Below are 17,483 nucleotides of genomic sequence, written 5' to 3'. Positions count from 1 at the left end.
AACATGCATAGTGCTTTCATAATCATTTGCAGACAGGATCACAGCAGTAAAATATTTGAGATGCTGGACACACATTCCTGTCTTAGGTTGAGTGAAGTGATGCTCTGTCTTGTTTTAGCTCTCATACTGTAAGACAAATGTCCATTTTGTGGTCTATTTAGTGTCAAGTGTTCTGCATTTTTGTGCTTTTTGTTAGTGACTTCTGTGTTTAAAATGGCCCCAAATCATAATTTTGAATTGCTGTGTAGTTATGTTCCTATGCACCGGGCTGTAATGTGCCTTATGAGAAAAGATGTATTTTTAGATAAGCTTCATTCAGGCACGAGTTATGGGGCTGTTGGTGTGAGGTCAATGTTAATGAATCAACAATATATATTAAATAAGATCCCTTTAAACAGAAACTGCATAAAACAAGGTTACGCATTGATTAGTTGGCAAAAATATTATAAACAGAACCTTGTAGGAACCTAACCCTGTTATTTCCTCTAGCAATGTTTGAGTATTCACTGTTTGTGGGAAATTTATAGAACATAACCAGAGTATGTTATGTGAACTGATTAGTCCATAATCAGATTATAAATTTCTTAAAGAATCCCTTATTCATCCTTTTTAAAAATTCAATTTATTTAAACTATAAACAAAAACAAGAAAACCCCAACAGAAACAGTTCACCCATTTCTGGGTAAACAAAAATCCCTTATTCATCCTTATGCAACATATAGTACACTGCCATTCACTGACATTTTCTGAAAATATCTAGCATTATCACAGAATAGACTTGTTTTCAAATTTATGTGGCTTTTTAACAGACAGGATCTAATAAACAGATATGTACTGAAAAGGGAGTTCAAAGATGACATGTGTCAAGGCTAGAACCTTCAGGCAAGGAGGTTTCTTTTAAGAAAAACAAACTTAGAAATACTAAAGCAAAAGACAATCACAGATGTAAAAAAGTGCTTTTTAATTTTTAATCAAAAGGATCATTAAGTTGATATAAGTTTTGTTTTTTTTTTACTGGGGTATTCATAATAATGTCAGTCAACATGTTTAAGCAACATGATTATTTAATGAAAGATGGGGCAGTTGTAATTTGTGTGAAATTTATAATTAGAATTTAAAATTCTTTAAACTCATAAAATTATAAATTTATACTATTTCTCCAAATTGGAGGTCAGATAACTTAATTTTAATACAATTTGAAATTAAAGTACAATTGTTTACACAACAATGAATAAAGACAAGTTTCCAAGACAGATATAAAAATGGAAATTCAAAAATAAACAGAAGAAATGTAAACAGTTATAAAATATCAGTTTATAAATGCTGCTTAGAGCAAGGCTATTCCAAGTATGGTCCATCAGCTATTAGCAACCCATCCCAAACGAAAGAAAGAACTTGTGCCAGGATGAAAATCAATTATATCATTAATCAGCTGACTTTTTTTAAACAACTTGCTTTAAAGGAAGCAATGTATTGATATACATTCTGGCACAGGTGCCTTATCTCATTACAGACTGCAGAACACATACTGCTTACATCTTTAAAGTGCCACTATGATTTTACTGCTCAGAGTTAACTTGACTGTGGAGAAAAAAATTAAAATGACAATTTTAACTGTCATCTATACTTTATTTCTTAATCCTATCTATCCAAAAAGCAAAAGTTATTAAACTTTATAAACTCATCACAATTTAACATTAATTTTCGGATGTGTTTAAGTGTTAAGACATCTGGTTCACCTTAGAGGGGCTAAAATTCCTACTTTAATGAGATACATCATCTACTTTTGATAGATACTTGTTTTCAATCTTGAGAGAAAAAGAATTGAGTCATTTGTTGAGTTCTCTCTAAATACTGGTTTAATTTTCACATTTCAAACAGTAAAAATATTTAAATTCACTTTTATGAAAAAATTGAATTTTTATACTGTTTGTGCAACCACTTGTTACTTTTTTACAATAAAAATTGTTAGGGGAAAAAAGGTATGGAAATTTACGACTTTGTGTATTCTGTTAACTAAGGGGCAGCATATGAACTATTTTGATTCCTCAGACTACAAGAAAACTGTTATAAAATATTTTTTAAGAATTAGCTTATAATTTAAAATTCAAACATTTCTTTCTTTTTAATTTTTACTATGGCATAATTCCTCTAGAAATTTAAAAATAAAATATGATCTTTTGTATATGTGCTGCCGAAGCAAGGTTACTAAAATACGATCTTTTGTAAAAATCCTCTTCCACCAATGGCTTACCAAGCTTTACCTGCATTAGCTTAATATGGAAGGCAAATAAATGGACAACTAACAATTTAGAAAAAACTCATCAGTTTTAGATATAGAAGAGCCCAATTTAGCTTCTGCAATGCCTAGTATATTGAACAACAAACTACTTCTTAAAGAATTTCAATGTATATTTACATGTCCATAAGAAGAGAGCTCCTTTGACACCTGAGTTGAACACAATATAGTAGAGCAAAGAATCTCTAAGAGAAAGTTGTCTAAAGACTATATTTTATCTATCTATACATAAATACATAGCCTATACATATACACATATGCACACACAAGTAGAAATAACTTTTCCTTTAAGAAATGCTGAAGATTTAAAAGGAAGTCGCCATTTAGCCAAATAAAGTGAACTGATGGCTATTAAAAACAGTTTTAAGTTATTTGGAATCTTACCAAATTTCAGAAAGCTAAAGGTTTAGAGTAATATATAATTCAAGGGGGGAGGAACTCAAGAATTTTTTTTGTCAAAATACAATTTCTTTTAATGTAGTAACATGGTAATGAGGTTACAATTATCCTAACATGATAATATAACAGAACCTTTAATAGTAACCAGGTGCAAAGTCATCAAAGATAACCAAAAAAGGAGTAAATTTCCCTCTATTAGCACAACAGGCATCAGCCACTCTGCTGACCTCTGAATCTTACTTAACATTGGTCCCAGCAAAAGACCATTAAAGGCCACCTGGCAGATTGCCTTCTGCTGAGCCTCATCACTCACTGGAATTCTACAAAAGCACTTGAGAAGTGCGTGATGTCATCAGGTTTTATGATCACATTCACCTTGCTGTCACGGACTCTGGCCCTGAGTTAATAGTCTTAACTGGGCTGTGATATTTTTTTATGCACACTTTTAGAACTCTGAATGACTGGCTTATATCCTAAGACTCAGAAAACATCTAAAAAAATCCAAAATCAGGCAGCATTTTTTTCCTATACTCAAATAATAAATATGTTTGGCCACCCAAAATAGAGCACATTGTTTTATTTAAGTATCTTCTACTCCAGAAATTCTGGAAGATGAAAATCCTCTACACTTGTGTACCATCTAATTCTCCATCTTTCAGACCTTATTAAATCTGAAGAGTGTTGAGAGAGGGCAAAAGACATCTGAGTTAAAAAATGGTGCCACGCTGCTCTTTTTTCTGCTCCAACTTGTATAGAGTATTCCTAATCAGGTTTCTAACTCCCTCTTTGCTCTGGTTAAAGGACCTGTCTCATATAGCAGACCATATATCCTGGAAATTTTAGGCAGTTTCAAAATATTTGTAATTGAAATATTTTCAAATGTAAAATATCCCTTGATCATCTATAAAATAGGACATATTCTTCTTAAACTTGACACTATTATCCTAACAAAATTTTGTCAATAGAGGCGTGGTATAGGACTTAGCTTAGAGAGCCTATTAAATTCAAATGTCTTCATTTTGTTCAGTTTATTTCAACCATAACATAACCCAAATCACTGTTTTCCTTATCTGTAAAACATTTTGAAAAACCCATTTGAACTTGAATTATTTCAATAACATGTAAACTCACATGCACAACTTTATCTTTTGTCATATATTTAAATATTTCTTCTCTGCAGAGTTAGTATCAGAACAGGAAATGAAATTATACTGGTAACTAGTAATTTAGCATCAAAACACTTCTCTAAACTCTCCTATGCAAAAGTGCATTTACAATATAAACAAGCCATAAATGAAGCTACAAACTACAATCTCACATTGGAGTAGATTTCAAATTCCAAATCCAGTCCAAATAACTCAAAAAGAGAAGTGCTAACACAGCAAATCTGAAACAAGTTCATGGGGATTGGGCAATGAGTTATCAAAGCGAAATCTTTTAGAAACCATGCTGCTATCCTCTGGAATATTCTCTTTGTCTTCTCGATCACTACAGGTTCCATTACAAGAAGATTTAGAAGTTTTGTCTTCAGAGGACCTTAATGAATGATCTTGACTTTGAGAGGAACTGCAAGTTTCTTCAGGGTGAAATAAGTTTCCAAAGTCCCACTGCTGTAGCCAAGAATGAGACAGGCAGATTTCTGCTGTTGGTCTTTTCCTTTGAAAGAAAGCATCAAGTGAAAATTTAGAACTAAAAATCAAGTTGGAAATGCCTGCAGTTTGATATACTACAGACTTATTTTTTAAATTTATTATGAAAATAACACATACTCATAGTACAGAAGAGATTAACAATACAAAGACTGGAGTATCTAGAGTTTCTTTAATATTGACATGTGTTGGAAATTCATTTTATCATGGAGCTTACGGATGATACTATCTGGTCAAAAAGCTTGAGAACATATGTTAGCCTCACAAATAAAAATTAGTAAAATTATAAAATCTCTTGGGTATAAAAACTCTGGAAAAAATATATAATTTATAATCTTTATTATTTTGTGTTCTTAAAAGCAATACTGTTAAATCTTGAAAATAAAGTCTGCTCTTGAATGATGTTTATCCAATATTTTGAATTTTTACATTTTGTTTTCTCTTTTGAAAATAATATGGTCAAATATCACAGTATGTCAAAAGTTAAGAAAATATCTATCTATAGTCAGAACTCCAACCTTAACACAACCACCATTTCCATTAGCTTTCTTAGGCTTTGACTTCATTTTTTTAAAGATTTTATTTGTCAGAGATAGAACACAAGCCGGGGAAGTGGGAGGCAGAGGGAGAAGCAGGCTCCCCACGGAGCAAGGAGCGCGATGCGGGACTCAATCCTGGATCATGACCTGAGCCAAAGGCAGACATTTAACCGACTGAGCCACCCAGGTGTCCCTTAAATTCATTTTTTATGATCATTTTAATTTCATTGTTTTCTGATTACAAAAAAATTGTGTTCATTTTAGAAATTATGTTGATTTTTTGATTATAAAAAAATGAATGTGCTCATTTTAGAAATTTTAGAATCTAAGTAAAAATGAAAATGAAAACTGCTTATAATCAGAAGTATTTTTACTACTACTACTAAATAACTATTCATGTCCAAAATACGGCCAGTGAGAATTTGTTTGGACTTGCATTAAGCCAATAGAATAATTAACAAACCTGTGAGTTCTTTTTCCTTAAACAGATAAGAAACTGAGTCCCTCCAGGAGATTAAGTAATTGTCAGAGATAAAAGACCTGACAAGTAACAAAACCAGGATCCAAGCCCCAGGCACTATATCACAGCTTCTACAATAAGTATAGCCAGGCCATTTTAAAGTAAATGGGGCTGATCTGAGTAAAGAAAAGGGAGGTCAGTTTTTCTTTCCCTGCTCTGAAGCTGCCAATGAGAGACGTTAAGAGTCCTAAGCCATAGTTTCAAGTTCCTTTTTTTGCAGGTGGTCAAAGAGCACCTGACCCTTAAAGATTTGACAATCTGGGCGCCTGGGTGGCTCAGTTGGTTAAGCGACCGGCTCAGGTCATGATCCTGGAGTCCCTGAATCGAGTCCCGCGTTGGGCTCCCTGCTTGGCAGAGAGTCTGCTTCTCCCTCTGAACTTCCCCCCTCTCAAGTGTTCTCTCTCTCATTTTCTCTCTCTCTCAAATAAATAAATAAAATCTTAAAAAAAAAAAGATTTGACAATCAGTAATTTATACTTACCACATAACTATAATTACTTGTCTACAAATTATTCACAACAAAGCCAGCCATGTGTATTGTAAACCTATTTGTAATTATTGTAGGGAATTTCAGGGTTTAGTAGCAGGTTGAAAGAGAAATAACCCAAATCTTCTCTTTACTCCAAAATTTCCTGTTGTATGTTTTATCTATTTTCTATGTTTGAAGTTACCAATTTGTTATGTAATGATCTCTTACACCATCTCTCTTCCCATTTTATCTGAAACTTGAGAGCATACTTCTAATAACTGTATACTGTTTTAGAATGTATCTTTTCTCAATAGACATATATTATCCATTTTGTAACAGCACTTAAACAAATTAATGTTATAACTTACTCTGGATTTTTTACTAAAAGCCTCTGGATAAAGTCTGTGGCCAGCTGTGAAACTGATGAAAAAATTTCTTCTGAATAATCTACATTAACTTGAGAAATATTGAGGTATGTTTCTTGATTATCTTCTCCCACAAATGGAGATGTACGAGTTAACAACATATATGCTATTATGCCAATATTCCTGAAAAACAAATAAGGGACAAGAGGGGAACTTAAAACTCATTAATCTGAAAACATTTATATAAAGTAAAACTGATACTCAACATATTCTTGTCCTCAAAACTTGTAGTTAATCTACAGACTTAAATTTCTTTTCAAACTTCCTATATTATTAAAACTAAAATAACTGTTATCTCAAAGTCTGTCTCAAAGAAAAAGAACATGAGGGGAATGAATGTGTTACATAATTATAAATATAATGTATAAAATATATATCCTGATATCTATAGTCTGCCCTTCACTCAGACACCTGTTACTGAGTACACAAAGCTGCTCGAAGGGGAGCATTTCCTAAATGGTGTCAACGACACAGTAATGATCTGTGAGACATAAACAGGAGTTCTGTGCAAATAGAGTCAGCAAGTTTGGCAAAGCACAAAGTAGGGCAGGCGGATTTTTTTCATTGCAAAACTTTTCAGACTTAAATATATTAATGACAAGTCTGGTGCTCAGGAGCCAGAAAAATACAACACATACAGTACCTGTTTCCCACTTATTTAGCCAAGGACGTTTTTGCTTGGCAAACCAATTACAGTTACATGGAACACAGAGAATAAGTCTAAACTCTTCCACGTGGTCTGTGGAGTGAGCCCCCATTGTGGTCCCAACTAAAGTTCCAGTAGGAATTCCAGTTTTACTCCCTATGATATCTGATATTCAAAATACTCATTTTGATTGCCACAAAAACTCACAATACCCTAGAGATATCATAAATAAAACTAAACTTTTGCATGAACCTGACCTCATTTTTCTGCGTAGCAAATACCTTCCTAGTTCTTCCAGACCTAGATCAGATTCTTACATCTGGTGCTTGTCTGCTGCTTCCTCCATGCTCATTAAGTATTTTACCTTATTACAGAACATGGCGCACAGTACTGCAACCATTTTGGTTTTTTATTCCTTCAGGAAAGGGATTTTCCTATATATTTCTGTACCTTTGGCTCACAGCCAAAGTATTACTTAAAAAGAATGGACAAGTAAATGTCTTCTTGTGGCATAGTAATGATACTTGAAAAAAAAAACCTTTTATAGAAAGCCTTATTATTTACATTTGGAATCAAAGAACCCTAGGATATATACTACCCAATGTGTAATAAAAGCATTTAGGTAACTAGCAAAATCTTACCACATATCTGTTGCTGTGGTAATAGGATCATAGTTCAGGACTTCTGGAGCTGAAAGCAAAAATAAAATTCAAATTCAATACTGACAAATTTAAAAACATGAAAATTACTCTATAATAAATTAAAACTGGTTTTAATTTATTATACAATAATAACCTAGTAATATCAAATTAATAGAAATTTAGCATAGTATTAATTACCCTGTGATTAGACATTTAAGCATATCTAACATTGAGCAAATTGTATAACCAGATGGTTCGAAAGCACAAATAATATTCTTGGAGTAACCAGTAGCTATGTAGGGTTTTTTGTTTTTTTTTAATCATTAAGAACAATCTTAGGAAAAATAATTATGAAGAAGTAAAATTTTAGACACTAGAATCCTTTTAAAAATTTTAGTTTTATTACTCTATGTTAAGAGTTAGTTTGCGTTATTTTATTATACTAATTTAAGTTTTTCTTTTCAGGGTAAAGAGAATCATATGTATTTATAATAACATAATGAACAAATTATGCTTCCTAGAAGTGCTTTAAATTTTCAAGTAGATTAAATATCCCTCTTAAACTATCAAAAACGTAAATTCCTATGCAATTAATTTCCCCCCTTTCCCTTCCCCACCAGTTTTTTAAGTGCAAAATAAATTTTCTATATTTTGTAAACATTATCACAAATTTCAAATTAGTAGAGTCCAAACTAGAATTTATGCTTGAATAATAACTTTATTTCACAATACAGTTTCATAATTTCTCCAAAGAGAAATTGTTTCCTAAGGCCTAATGTTTTTAATAAAGACTTTGAGTCATATATATTTGTCAGTTTCTGTCACACAATCTACAACCTGACACACACTTCTGTGAGCTGTGTTATCTATAATTACAATCATTTATTCTAGAACATTATAGCCCCTATTAGCATTCAAAAGTTAGTAATTTGCTTTATTTTCATTTCAGGAAATTCAGCCGCCTTGCTGAGAAGCACCTGTTCTGTTTAGTTGTATCTTTTCAATGCTCACATGGGGATATCAATATGAGCAACAACAAAAAAGCATAAAAAGATTATTATTATAACTTAAGATACTTTTTTTTAAGATTTTATTTCTTTATTTGACAGAGAGAGAGAGAGCACAAGTAGGCAGAGTGGCAGGCAGAGGGAGAGGGAGAAGCAGGCTCTCTGGATGAGCAGGGAGCCCGACACGGGGCTCGATCCCAGAGTCCTGAGATCATGACCTGAGCCGAAGGCAGACACTTAACTGACTGAGCCACCTAGGCACCCCTAAAATACTTTAAATTTATGTGCTGCTTTATAGAACTTAAAATTTTTTTCATCTGCATCATCTAATTCGTTGATATAGTATAATATCCCCAGATTATCTAATCATAGGATCTTTTTGGCATCTTTTTTCTTCAAAATCCTCCTTTTACAATCCTCCTTTTTTAACACAGCAGCAACAGAGAGCAAGCAGTCCTGCTAACAAGTCTTGCAAAACTGAAGATAATGTGTATTGTAAACAGCTTCAGAGTTGGGACCAGGACAGAAGTAGAAATGACATCCACCCAACAGCCAGGCTTCAAAGGCAATAATGGACCACATGACTCTCTGTTTTCCTCTTTTTCTTTTTTTCCTGTTCCCTAATTTCCCCTTTACCCATTCTTCTTTATGTACAAAGCCTTTACACACAAACATTAACTTTTGGACTTATATGACTAATGTCCTATAATCAATAATCCTATGTATGCTAAAGCTCACATTTAGATGTGACATAACCAAATTTCAATGCATTAAAATGCCTGAACTAAATATACCCTGGAATTACATGCTCTAAAATATAGTTTTATAGAGGTATCATTTAGTTGATAAATTTCAAAATGGTTTAGAAAATAAAAAGAAATTCTTACCTAAGTATTCTGGCGTTCCCATGATTTCCCGAAGTTCACAAGCATTCCCTATTTTTCGAGACATTCCAAAATCTACAATTTTTATATCTCCAAGAGGGTATATGCTGCTCAGTAATATATTCTGTGGCTAAATAAAGCATAATAAAAAATGATAAGTAATATACAACAATAAAAGAATACTAGTCTCAGATTGGAGGTAAATTAAGTGTTTAGCTATTACACATTTCATTGAGTCATTCACCAAACATCTACTGAACTACTTATTTAGGAAATGCTTTACACTCAATGATAAATAGAGTTAAAAATATACTCAGACAATTCTTAGTTTGGACAAAAAAGTTAGATGAATATTTGGATTGATAATTGACTATGAGATATACTCAGTAAGAAAGACAAGACTATTTAATTCTGCCTATTATAAGGTTTAAGAAGCTTTTACTGTAGAGATATTTAAGCTGAACCTTATAGGATAAATAGGAGTATGTCAGTTAGAAAGGCACTCTAGGGAACAGCATGGAAGAAGGAATGAAGGAATAAAAAATGTATACATTTCCAGAAACAGAAAATGGTCCAGTATAGTATGATGGTTCTGGGTCTGACTGTTGCCAGGTTTTTAGCTTAGACAGTAAGAGATAACTGATGTATGAAAGGTTTCAGCCATTGCTTCCCAGAACTATGTGACTTTGCTTTACAAAGCAAAGGCCTGAGGTCAATTACAAAACTCCCTGCCACGGTCATAACCTATATAGCTGCCAAGGTGCGGCTCTCAAAGTCTGCGAGAAGAATCATAAGTCTAACTTTGGGAAAACCCCATGCTTGTTTATTATTAAATCACAGAGATATTAAAGAAGGGGAGGCAAGGGTAATTAGATCTATTGTTGTCAATCACAGGCTTTAGGATATATAAAGCCAAGTTTATTTGCCATCTCTGACTGCAAATGCTGTGTGGTGTTACATAATACATGTGACTGGTCTGTCCTTAGCAGGAAAAAAACCCAACAGGAAGTTTGTGGGGGCATGATTATCCTGATATTAACGATATTGTTATTTTTCCAATATCTTACTGGTAAGGAACATGGCAGGGCTATTAGATAGTAAGTACTACCCCTCCTCCATGGGGGGGCCCCACACAGATGAACAGATTTTCTTCTTCTTTTGAAAAATGGAATAAGATAAAGAGAAAAAGTAAGTCTAGTTTGAGACATGTACATTTTAAAGTTTCTAAAAGATATCCCAATGGTATCTAATCTGCAGTTGGAGGAAATAATTTGGAGTTTAGGAGAGAAGCCTGGGCTGTAGGTAAGAGAAGTGGAAATCATCATTATTGTGAAAGTGATAGTAAAGGACAAAGGATCATGCAACAGGGAAAGTGTATAGAAAGAGAAGAGTCCAATGTTCAAAAAAATGAGAGACAAAGTGATTGAAATTTTGGATGGCTGTGGCGGAAGGATACAGAGAAAGGATAATAATATAAGAGGCTAAAGTGGTATTTCAGGGCTTGAGGAATAAGTGGCCTGAATGCTCTGGGGGGCAAAAAAAAGAAGAGCCAAAAGACTAAAAGTCTCAAGGTAAAGATGAATGAATATAATGGGAGCAAAGAAATGAGGCCTAGTAGGAGGTTATCTTCAGAGATGGAGATCAGACTAAAGTATTTAGAGGTAGGACCATTTTACAAGAGGAGAAAATCCAGCGTGTTAGAGTGAGAAGGAGTAGAATGACTGAAGGGTTAGAACATGGAGGAATGATGGTTTTTAAGAACCCAGTGATTAATTTGAGCTGCTCATACATGTGGTCTTCTCCTGTCTGCCAATACAAAATTCAGTCCCTGTAGCACATGGGTAAACAAAGACTGCACCACTGCAATACAGAGGGGCATGATCTGACTGTTGCTTCCTATCAATACCAGCTTGCAATTATGCATCCCAAGAGCAGAAGGAACAAAGATGTTGTGTTACTTAAAATCATGTCACATTACCTTTAAATCAAGGTGAACAATGTTATTCTGATGTAGATAACAAACTCCTTCAAGTATTTGTTTAATGAGTCTGATAATGTCATTTTCAGAAACCATTTCAGCCAGCTCAGGTAAACACAAGTTGAAAATTTCTCCACCTGCAGCACTGAAATGAAATTCAAATAATAGAAACTTGAAAAATCATTGACCTAAAAATGACAACTTTTAAACACTGTAACTGTTAAGTAAAAGACAAAGCTATCTAAACTTTAGTCTCTCTATATCGATATACACACACTCAAGAAATTGGGGGAGGGGAGGGTGAGAGAGATCTTTAAGGAAGAAAGTAAATGGCAGGAATATTTCAAATTTTGAGTACCAATACTTGTATAATAAATAAAACTGAATTGTTTTATAATTCAAGAATATTATAGTCTCCTTTAACAATGCAATAAAAATAATAGCTAATACTCTGAACTCAGCTCTGCTCTTCATTTTATTCATTTATATATAGATATAAATATCATCTCTTTTGATTCTCATGACAACCATGTGAGGTAGGTAGTTATTATTCCCATTTTACCGATAAAGAAACAAGTACAAAGAGGTTAAGCTACTTGTACAAGGTCACATGGTAAACGGGGAACCAGAATCTGAAGCAGTATGATATGGGTGAAAATCTGCATTCTTAACCAATACCCTGTATTGCAGCTTCACAAATCTTTTATTATTTTTTTTAAAAGAACTGAAAATCTAAAGAATGTTGACAAAGGCACAGAAAAAAGTCCTTAGGTTTGGAATCAAACAATATAAATATAAATCCCAAATCTGTTATTTACCAGCAATATAACTTAGGATCAGTCACTTATTTGGCTTTCCCCATCTGTAAAACTGAATCAGAATCACTGAATTCAACAGATGTTTTTTTTGAGGGCTAAATCTAAAAAATGTAAAAAAAAAAATCTAGGTGGTTATTCAACAAATTTATAAGGTATGTTTAAGAATATCCCAAGTAAAGTATATTCTATGTGGTAAAATAGGACAGTGTCTGGCATGTAGAAGGTGTTCAGTAAAAGTGTTGAATGAATGAATGAATGAATGGGCTGTCATTCTTCAGAGTGGCTGAAACTGAAACGCAGAAGTCTCATTGGTTGTCAAGAGGAAGAAGCATGTCAAATGTATTAGGAGCTAGAAGAAGAAAAAATAATGGTGGTCAATTTGAGTCCTACACTGAAAGTCACAGGACTGACCCTTTACATTGCAGATATAACGTATAACTAAGCCACCTCTACCAATCTGTGCCAGTTAGAGGATGCAGAGATTTGCCGCTTTGCACTTTACCATATTCCAGAGAAAACTGTGTGGGACAGCTGGTAAGGAATACTTGTGAAAACTCCAATTATACTGACACTTCAACTTCCCCTAACTCCTGAAACTCCAAGAAAATTCATAAAAAACTAATACCTGTCTCAAGGTATCATGGTAAAGACAATCTGAATATTCAAAAGTTAGTTTGCTATAAAATTTATAGTTATAGAAACAAACTCGAAAATAACATATAGGAAGACAATATTAAAAATTCATGTTCACCTACAAAATAAATTAATCTTTATGAATAGTTATATATAGACTACCCTTGGTAGTCCCTTGGTCTGCAGGTCAGATGTTTACTTGTCACAGCCCTGCTCAAGGTCTCCTGAGGGAAGAGGGACTCCCCAGGCCAGATTGCCAATGACACCCTCACTCCTTCCCTTTCTGGTTACATTTTTTAATAAAACAAATCCTCTTAAAACAGAAAGTGGTCTAAATATTCTTGCAAAGATACTGCAGATAATATTACTAATGCAATCATAAGCAGTAAGAAAATGAAGAGATGATGCTTTAGATTCTTAGAATGAGTCCTGTGCTCAACAAGAATTATTTGAAAAGAAACCAGACAAAATAATTTGAAATATAAGAAAACTGTATAAAATATGGATTTACAACAACTATTAAGATATGAAAATCCAGGGTGTAAAAGTGAGATGGAGTAGAATGACTGAAGGACTAGAACAGGCAGGAATGATGGTTTTTAAGAACCCAGTGACTAATTTGAGCTGCTCACAAATGCAGTCTTCTCCTCTCTGCCAATACAAAATTCAGTCCATGTAGCACACATTCACCAAATTTAATTCAATAACCAGAACCCCCCATTAATTCAAAAATTCAAAAAAATATAAGAAAACAAACTAAGAAAAAGAATGTGAAGCACTCCCTGGTGCCTAGGACATAAGAGATAAGACAGCAGTTTGCTTATAGGGGTACCTACTGAAATTCAACACTGCCTGGGTTCCATTCTGGCTCTGCTGCTAACTAGCTGTATAAATTGGGACAAAATGTTGCCTCTGTTTCCTTTACTGTAACACAATGATACATGATGAATAACATCAGCTCCTGCTTCACTGGATTGTTATAAGAATTAAATTAGATAAACCATATAAATTATTGGACACAATAGATGTTTTATTAGAGATCAAAGCAGATCTATAAATATTTATCACAGTGTCTGACACATGGTAAATATTCAGTAAATATTAACTATTATAATAATGAGTCAACAAATTTTAATTCCAAGCCTAGCGAACATCTAGCTTTTCTGAATTTGGGGGCTTCTTACTGAACTCTGATTTTTAAAGGCAACTTAAAAAGTCTTTGCTAAATTAAAATTCATTTTTAGAAACATTATATTATACATATAAAAATGCACACAATATATTCTTAAGTGAAAAAAGAGAGTTATAGTAGAGTACTCCCAAACTCACAATTTTGCTTCTAAAGGTACATAGGCACAGACCAAAAAATAAGAATAATTCTAAAATATAAGAATATGCCATAAAAGTTACCACAATTCACATATGATTTCTATCTTCTACATCCTCTAAATTTAACACAATACATAGGTATTACTTTTGTAACCAGGAAAAGTATCCTAAGGGCTTTATTCTGTTTCAATAACAAAATTAAATAATTATTATGACTGCCAGCCCATCAGATTGTCTCTTCTTTTCAGTTTGGCAAGCTGACCAATGTCTTTTGTAGGATTGCCATTTTTCCCATAAAAGAGGGATGTAGGTAGAGCTATGGGAAATGGAAAATTAGGAGGAGCTAAGAGGAGGGAAAGAACAGATAACACAAGGAGATGGCAGAAGTTAGCAGAAACTAGAAGCATAAATGGAAGCAGTGAGTAGTAGACAGGCAGATGCTTTGTTAAAACAAGCCACCCAAGAGGAGTGACTAATGAGAAGAAAAAAATGCCTCTATAGTCAGAAAAGACACCTATATCATTATCATTGCCTTCGAAGGTATATTCAGGTATATCTCTTCTCTGTTAGAAGAATTTGCCCCCTGATGGGACATCAACCAACAAATTTAGAAACTTGGGAGCGTTTGCATTCATTTGCTTATATATTTGTATATATGTTATGTGTGTGTGATAATAGTACTTTAGTATAATTACACTGTCATGCAAACCTATGTGTATATACCCTCTTTCAAATGGTTCAGTACATGTGGTTAAATGTCAACAATTGGTAAATCAAACGAAAGAGTATGTCAATTGTACTGTTCTTTCAACTTCTCTGTAGATTTGAAATTTTGTAATAAAAAAGTCAAGGAAGAAAAGTATGTAGGATGGTTTGAGGAGGGGATCAGATTGGTAATTGTTATTAGAATAAAAGATCCCACTGTTTTGTTTTCACCATATAAAACCACTAAGCCTGTCTGACCAAATTTTTACCTTTGAGATTATCTGATGTGACAATGCCATCCTGAAAGTGATAGGAACGGTAATTAAACAAAAGTTCTAGTAATAAATTTTAGTAGGTCTTAGTTGTTCTAGTAAGAAATTATTTTAATCCATCCACACATTTATTGAGTGCTTGCTACACTTCAGCCATGAGGTACAGTCCGGCCCTTACAGAATTCAGTTTACTGGGTAGGGTACCTGAATCAATGTTCAGAGTATGGACAAGGTCCAACCATAAAATGTGCAAAATTTTTTGATATATCTTGTTGCTGCTATTTAGATAAACCCGCCAAAGAAAATTTTATGAAAAGTAGTAAGTGTTCCTATTTATTTACCCTCCGAAACTAGTATTCCATTACTGTGTTTGAAAAATGTTAGCTAATTTTCACATACTTCAAACATGCAGTGTCATACAAGTAGCTAATTTTTTAAAGGTTAGGTGAAGAATCTGATCAATCACAAAATGTATGAAAAATGAAGTCATGTTGGTAGTACTGTGGGTATTTCTACAATTCTAATTTATTTTGAAGGTGCTATAATATACCTTAATTGGTATGTTGGTATTCTGGGAAATGTATATAGTATTCATTTTTAAATGAACTATTGGTCAGTTTAACATTTTGCAAAATAAGCATTTTCATATTTAGAAGTTGATTCCAGGCAATCAACTTTCCTGGTACAAAAATATATTGATTTTTTATAAATATATAAATAAACCTCTTCCATCCTTAAAATAACTGAATACTAAAATTAGGCTAATATACTTTTAAATTCAAAAAAGTAATGATGCAGTTTAATCACTAAAAAGGATCATTATATTTATAATGCATTTTTTCCTAAAATGAATACTTAATTTCTTTAGTTTATTATGAAATAGATTTCTTTTATAAAAAACTATCAGAGCTTAAAGCATACTAAACATAAATTTAGCTAATCTCTTCCAACTGTTGCAGATATTCAAACACATTTTACATACATACAGTAAATGTGTTAGACTGCCACTCAATAAAACTACTATTTTAGAGTCACGTGTGAATATACTGATTAACAAGCCAGTTGGCTTAACTGTGCTCTACCCCCTCCTCATGCTTAACCTGATGAAATGTTGAATATTTGGGTATTTTCAGCTTTTCAATGACTTGTGAGAAGAGATACATTTTATTTCTTATTGCTGTAATTCCAAACAGTTTTTCACATGTTACACAATACTAAATAAATGTGTTTCTTCAACAAACAATGTGGTAGGCAGGGGTGCCTGGGTGGCTCAGTTGTTAAGCGTCTGCCTTTGGCTCAGGTCATGATCCCAGGGTCCTGGGATCGAGCCCCACATCGGGTTCCCTGCTCTGCGGGAAGCCTGCTTCTCCCTCTCCCACTCCTCCTGCTTGTGTTCCCTCTCTCACTGTGTCTCTCTCTGTCAAATAAATAAATAAAATCTTTAAAAAAAAAAATGTGGTAGGCATACCTTCACCTTCATGCAAATTCACCCTTCTACTCTCCATGAGTCATTTCCTTGGATGTCTTTTTCAAATAGATGGACAAAATATGTAAATGATTTCAATTCTATTTATCCATCAGTTTTGCACAAAAACTCATCAACTTTCTATGCTATAAAGCAATGAAAGTTTACTTATTTTACCACATCCCCCAAATGTTGTGTTGTCATTCATTTTGTGTGTGTGTGTGTGTGTGTGTGTGGTTTAATTAGTTTTTGTGTGTAAAAATATTCGAATATACACTGTCTTTCTAATATTTTATCAACAGAAATCTTTACAAGTTCTTGTCATACTTTTATCACTACTGTTCTTGATATTTCAAGTCACCTTATCCCACCAATTAAAATAAGTACAATAAATTTATTTAAATTTATCAAATTGTATACTTACTATTCCAGTATCAAAATGATTTCACTGGCATTTTCATAGACTTCATGAAGATTAATTACATGAGGACAAGACTTTGCCAATTCAAGTATGGCAATTTCATGTAGAATCTCTGCTCGACAATCCTGCCCTCTTCTTCTCTTTTTTAGAAATTTTGCAGCATATTCTTGGCCAGTAGATTTTGATATACACTGTCTAACCACAGCAAATTTTCCTCTGGGGGAAAAATGAGGACAATCAATTTTAATGTTTGCATAAAGAACAATATTAGTATAATACAGACACAGTTATAACTCAAACTTAAGAGTTAATCCTTTCAAACAACTATGCTCTCAGGAACTTATCTATGTTCTTGTAACTGGATCAAATACTACATGTACTGTT

At 33.3% G+C, this 17,483-nt stretch overlaps 1 protein-coding gene across 1 annotated transcript in view; it reads right to left on the bottom strand.

Moving 5' to 3' along the window:
* Positions 1-606: 606 nt before the first annotated feature.
* Positions 607-17,483, bottom strand: part of STK17B (serine/threonine kinase 17b) — a 31,709-nt gene continuing 14,832 nt past the window's right edge. The window contains exons 3-8 of the mRNA XM_025894343.2: positions 17,103-17,315; positions 11,457-11,601; positions 9,482-9,608; positions 7,588-7,636; positions 6,244-6,423; positions 607-4,354 (exon numbers count right to left, since the gene is read on the bottom strand). Coding sequence (XP_025750128.1) covers positions 4,072-4,354; positions 6,244-6,423; positions 7,588-7,636; positions 9,482-9,608; positions 11,457-11,601; positions 17,103-17,315 — 997 coding nt within the window. The 3' untranslated portion in view covers positions 607-4,071. The remainder of the gene's footprint in view (positions 4,355-6,243; positions 6,424-7,587; positions 7,637-9,481; positions 9,609-11,456; positions 11,602-17,102; positions 17,316-17,483) is intronic.

The sequence above is a fragment of the Callorhinus ursinus genome, unplaced genomic scaffold, assembly GCF_003265705.2.
Source record: "Callorhinus ursinus isolate GAN/ISIS: 27379988/994484 unplaced genomic scaffold, GSC_fseal_2.0 scaffold2, whole genome shotgun sequence".
Lineage (NCBI taxonomy): Eukaryota > Metazoa > Chordata > Mammalia > Carnivora > Otariidae > Callorhinus > Callorhinus ursinus.
The sequence above is the reverse complement of the archived record's forward strand: the minus strand, read 5'-3'. Positions and strand labels throughout refer to the sequence as shown.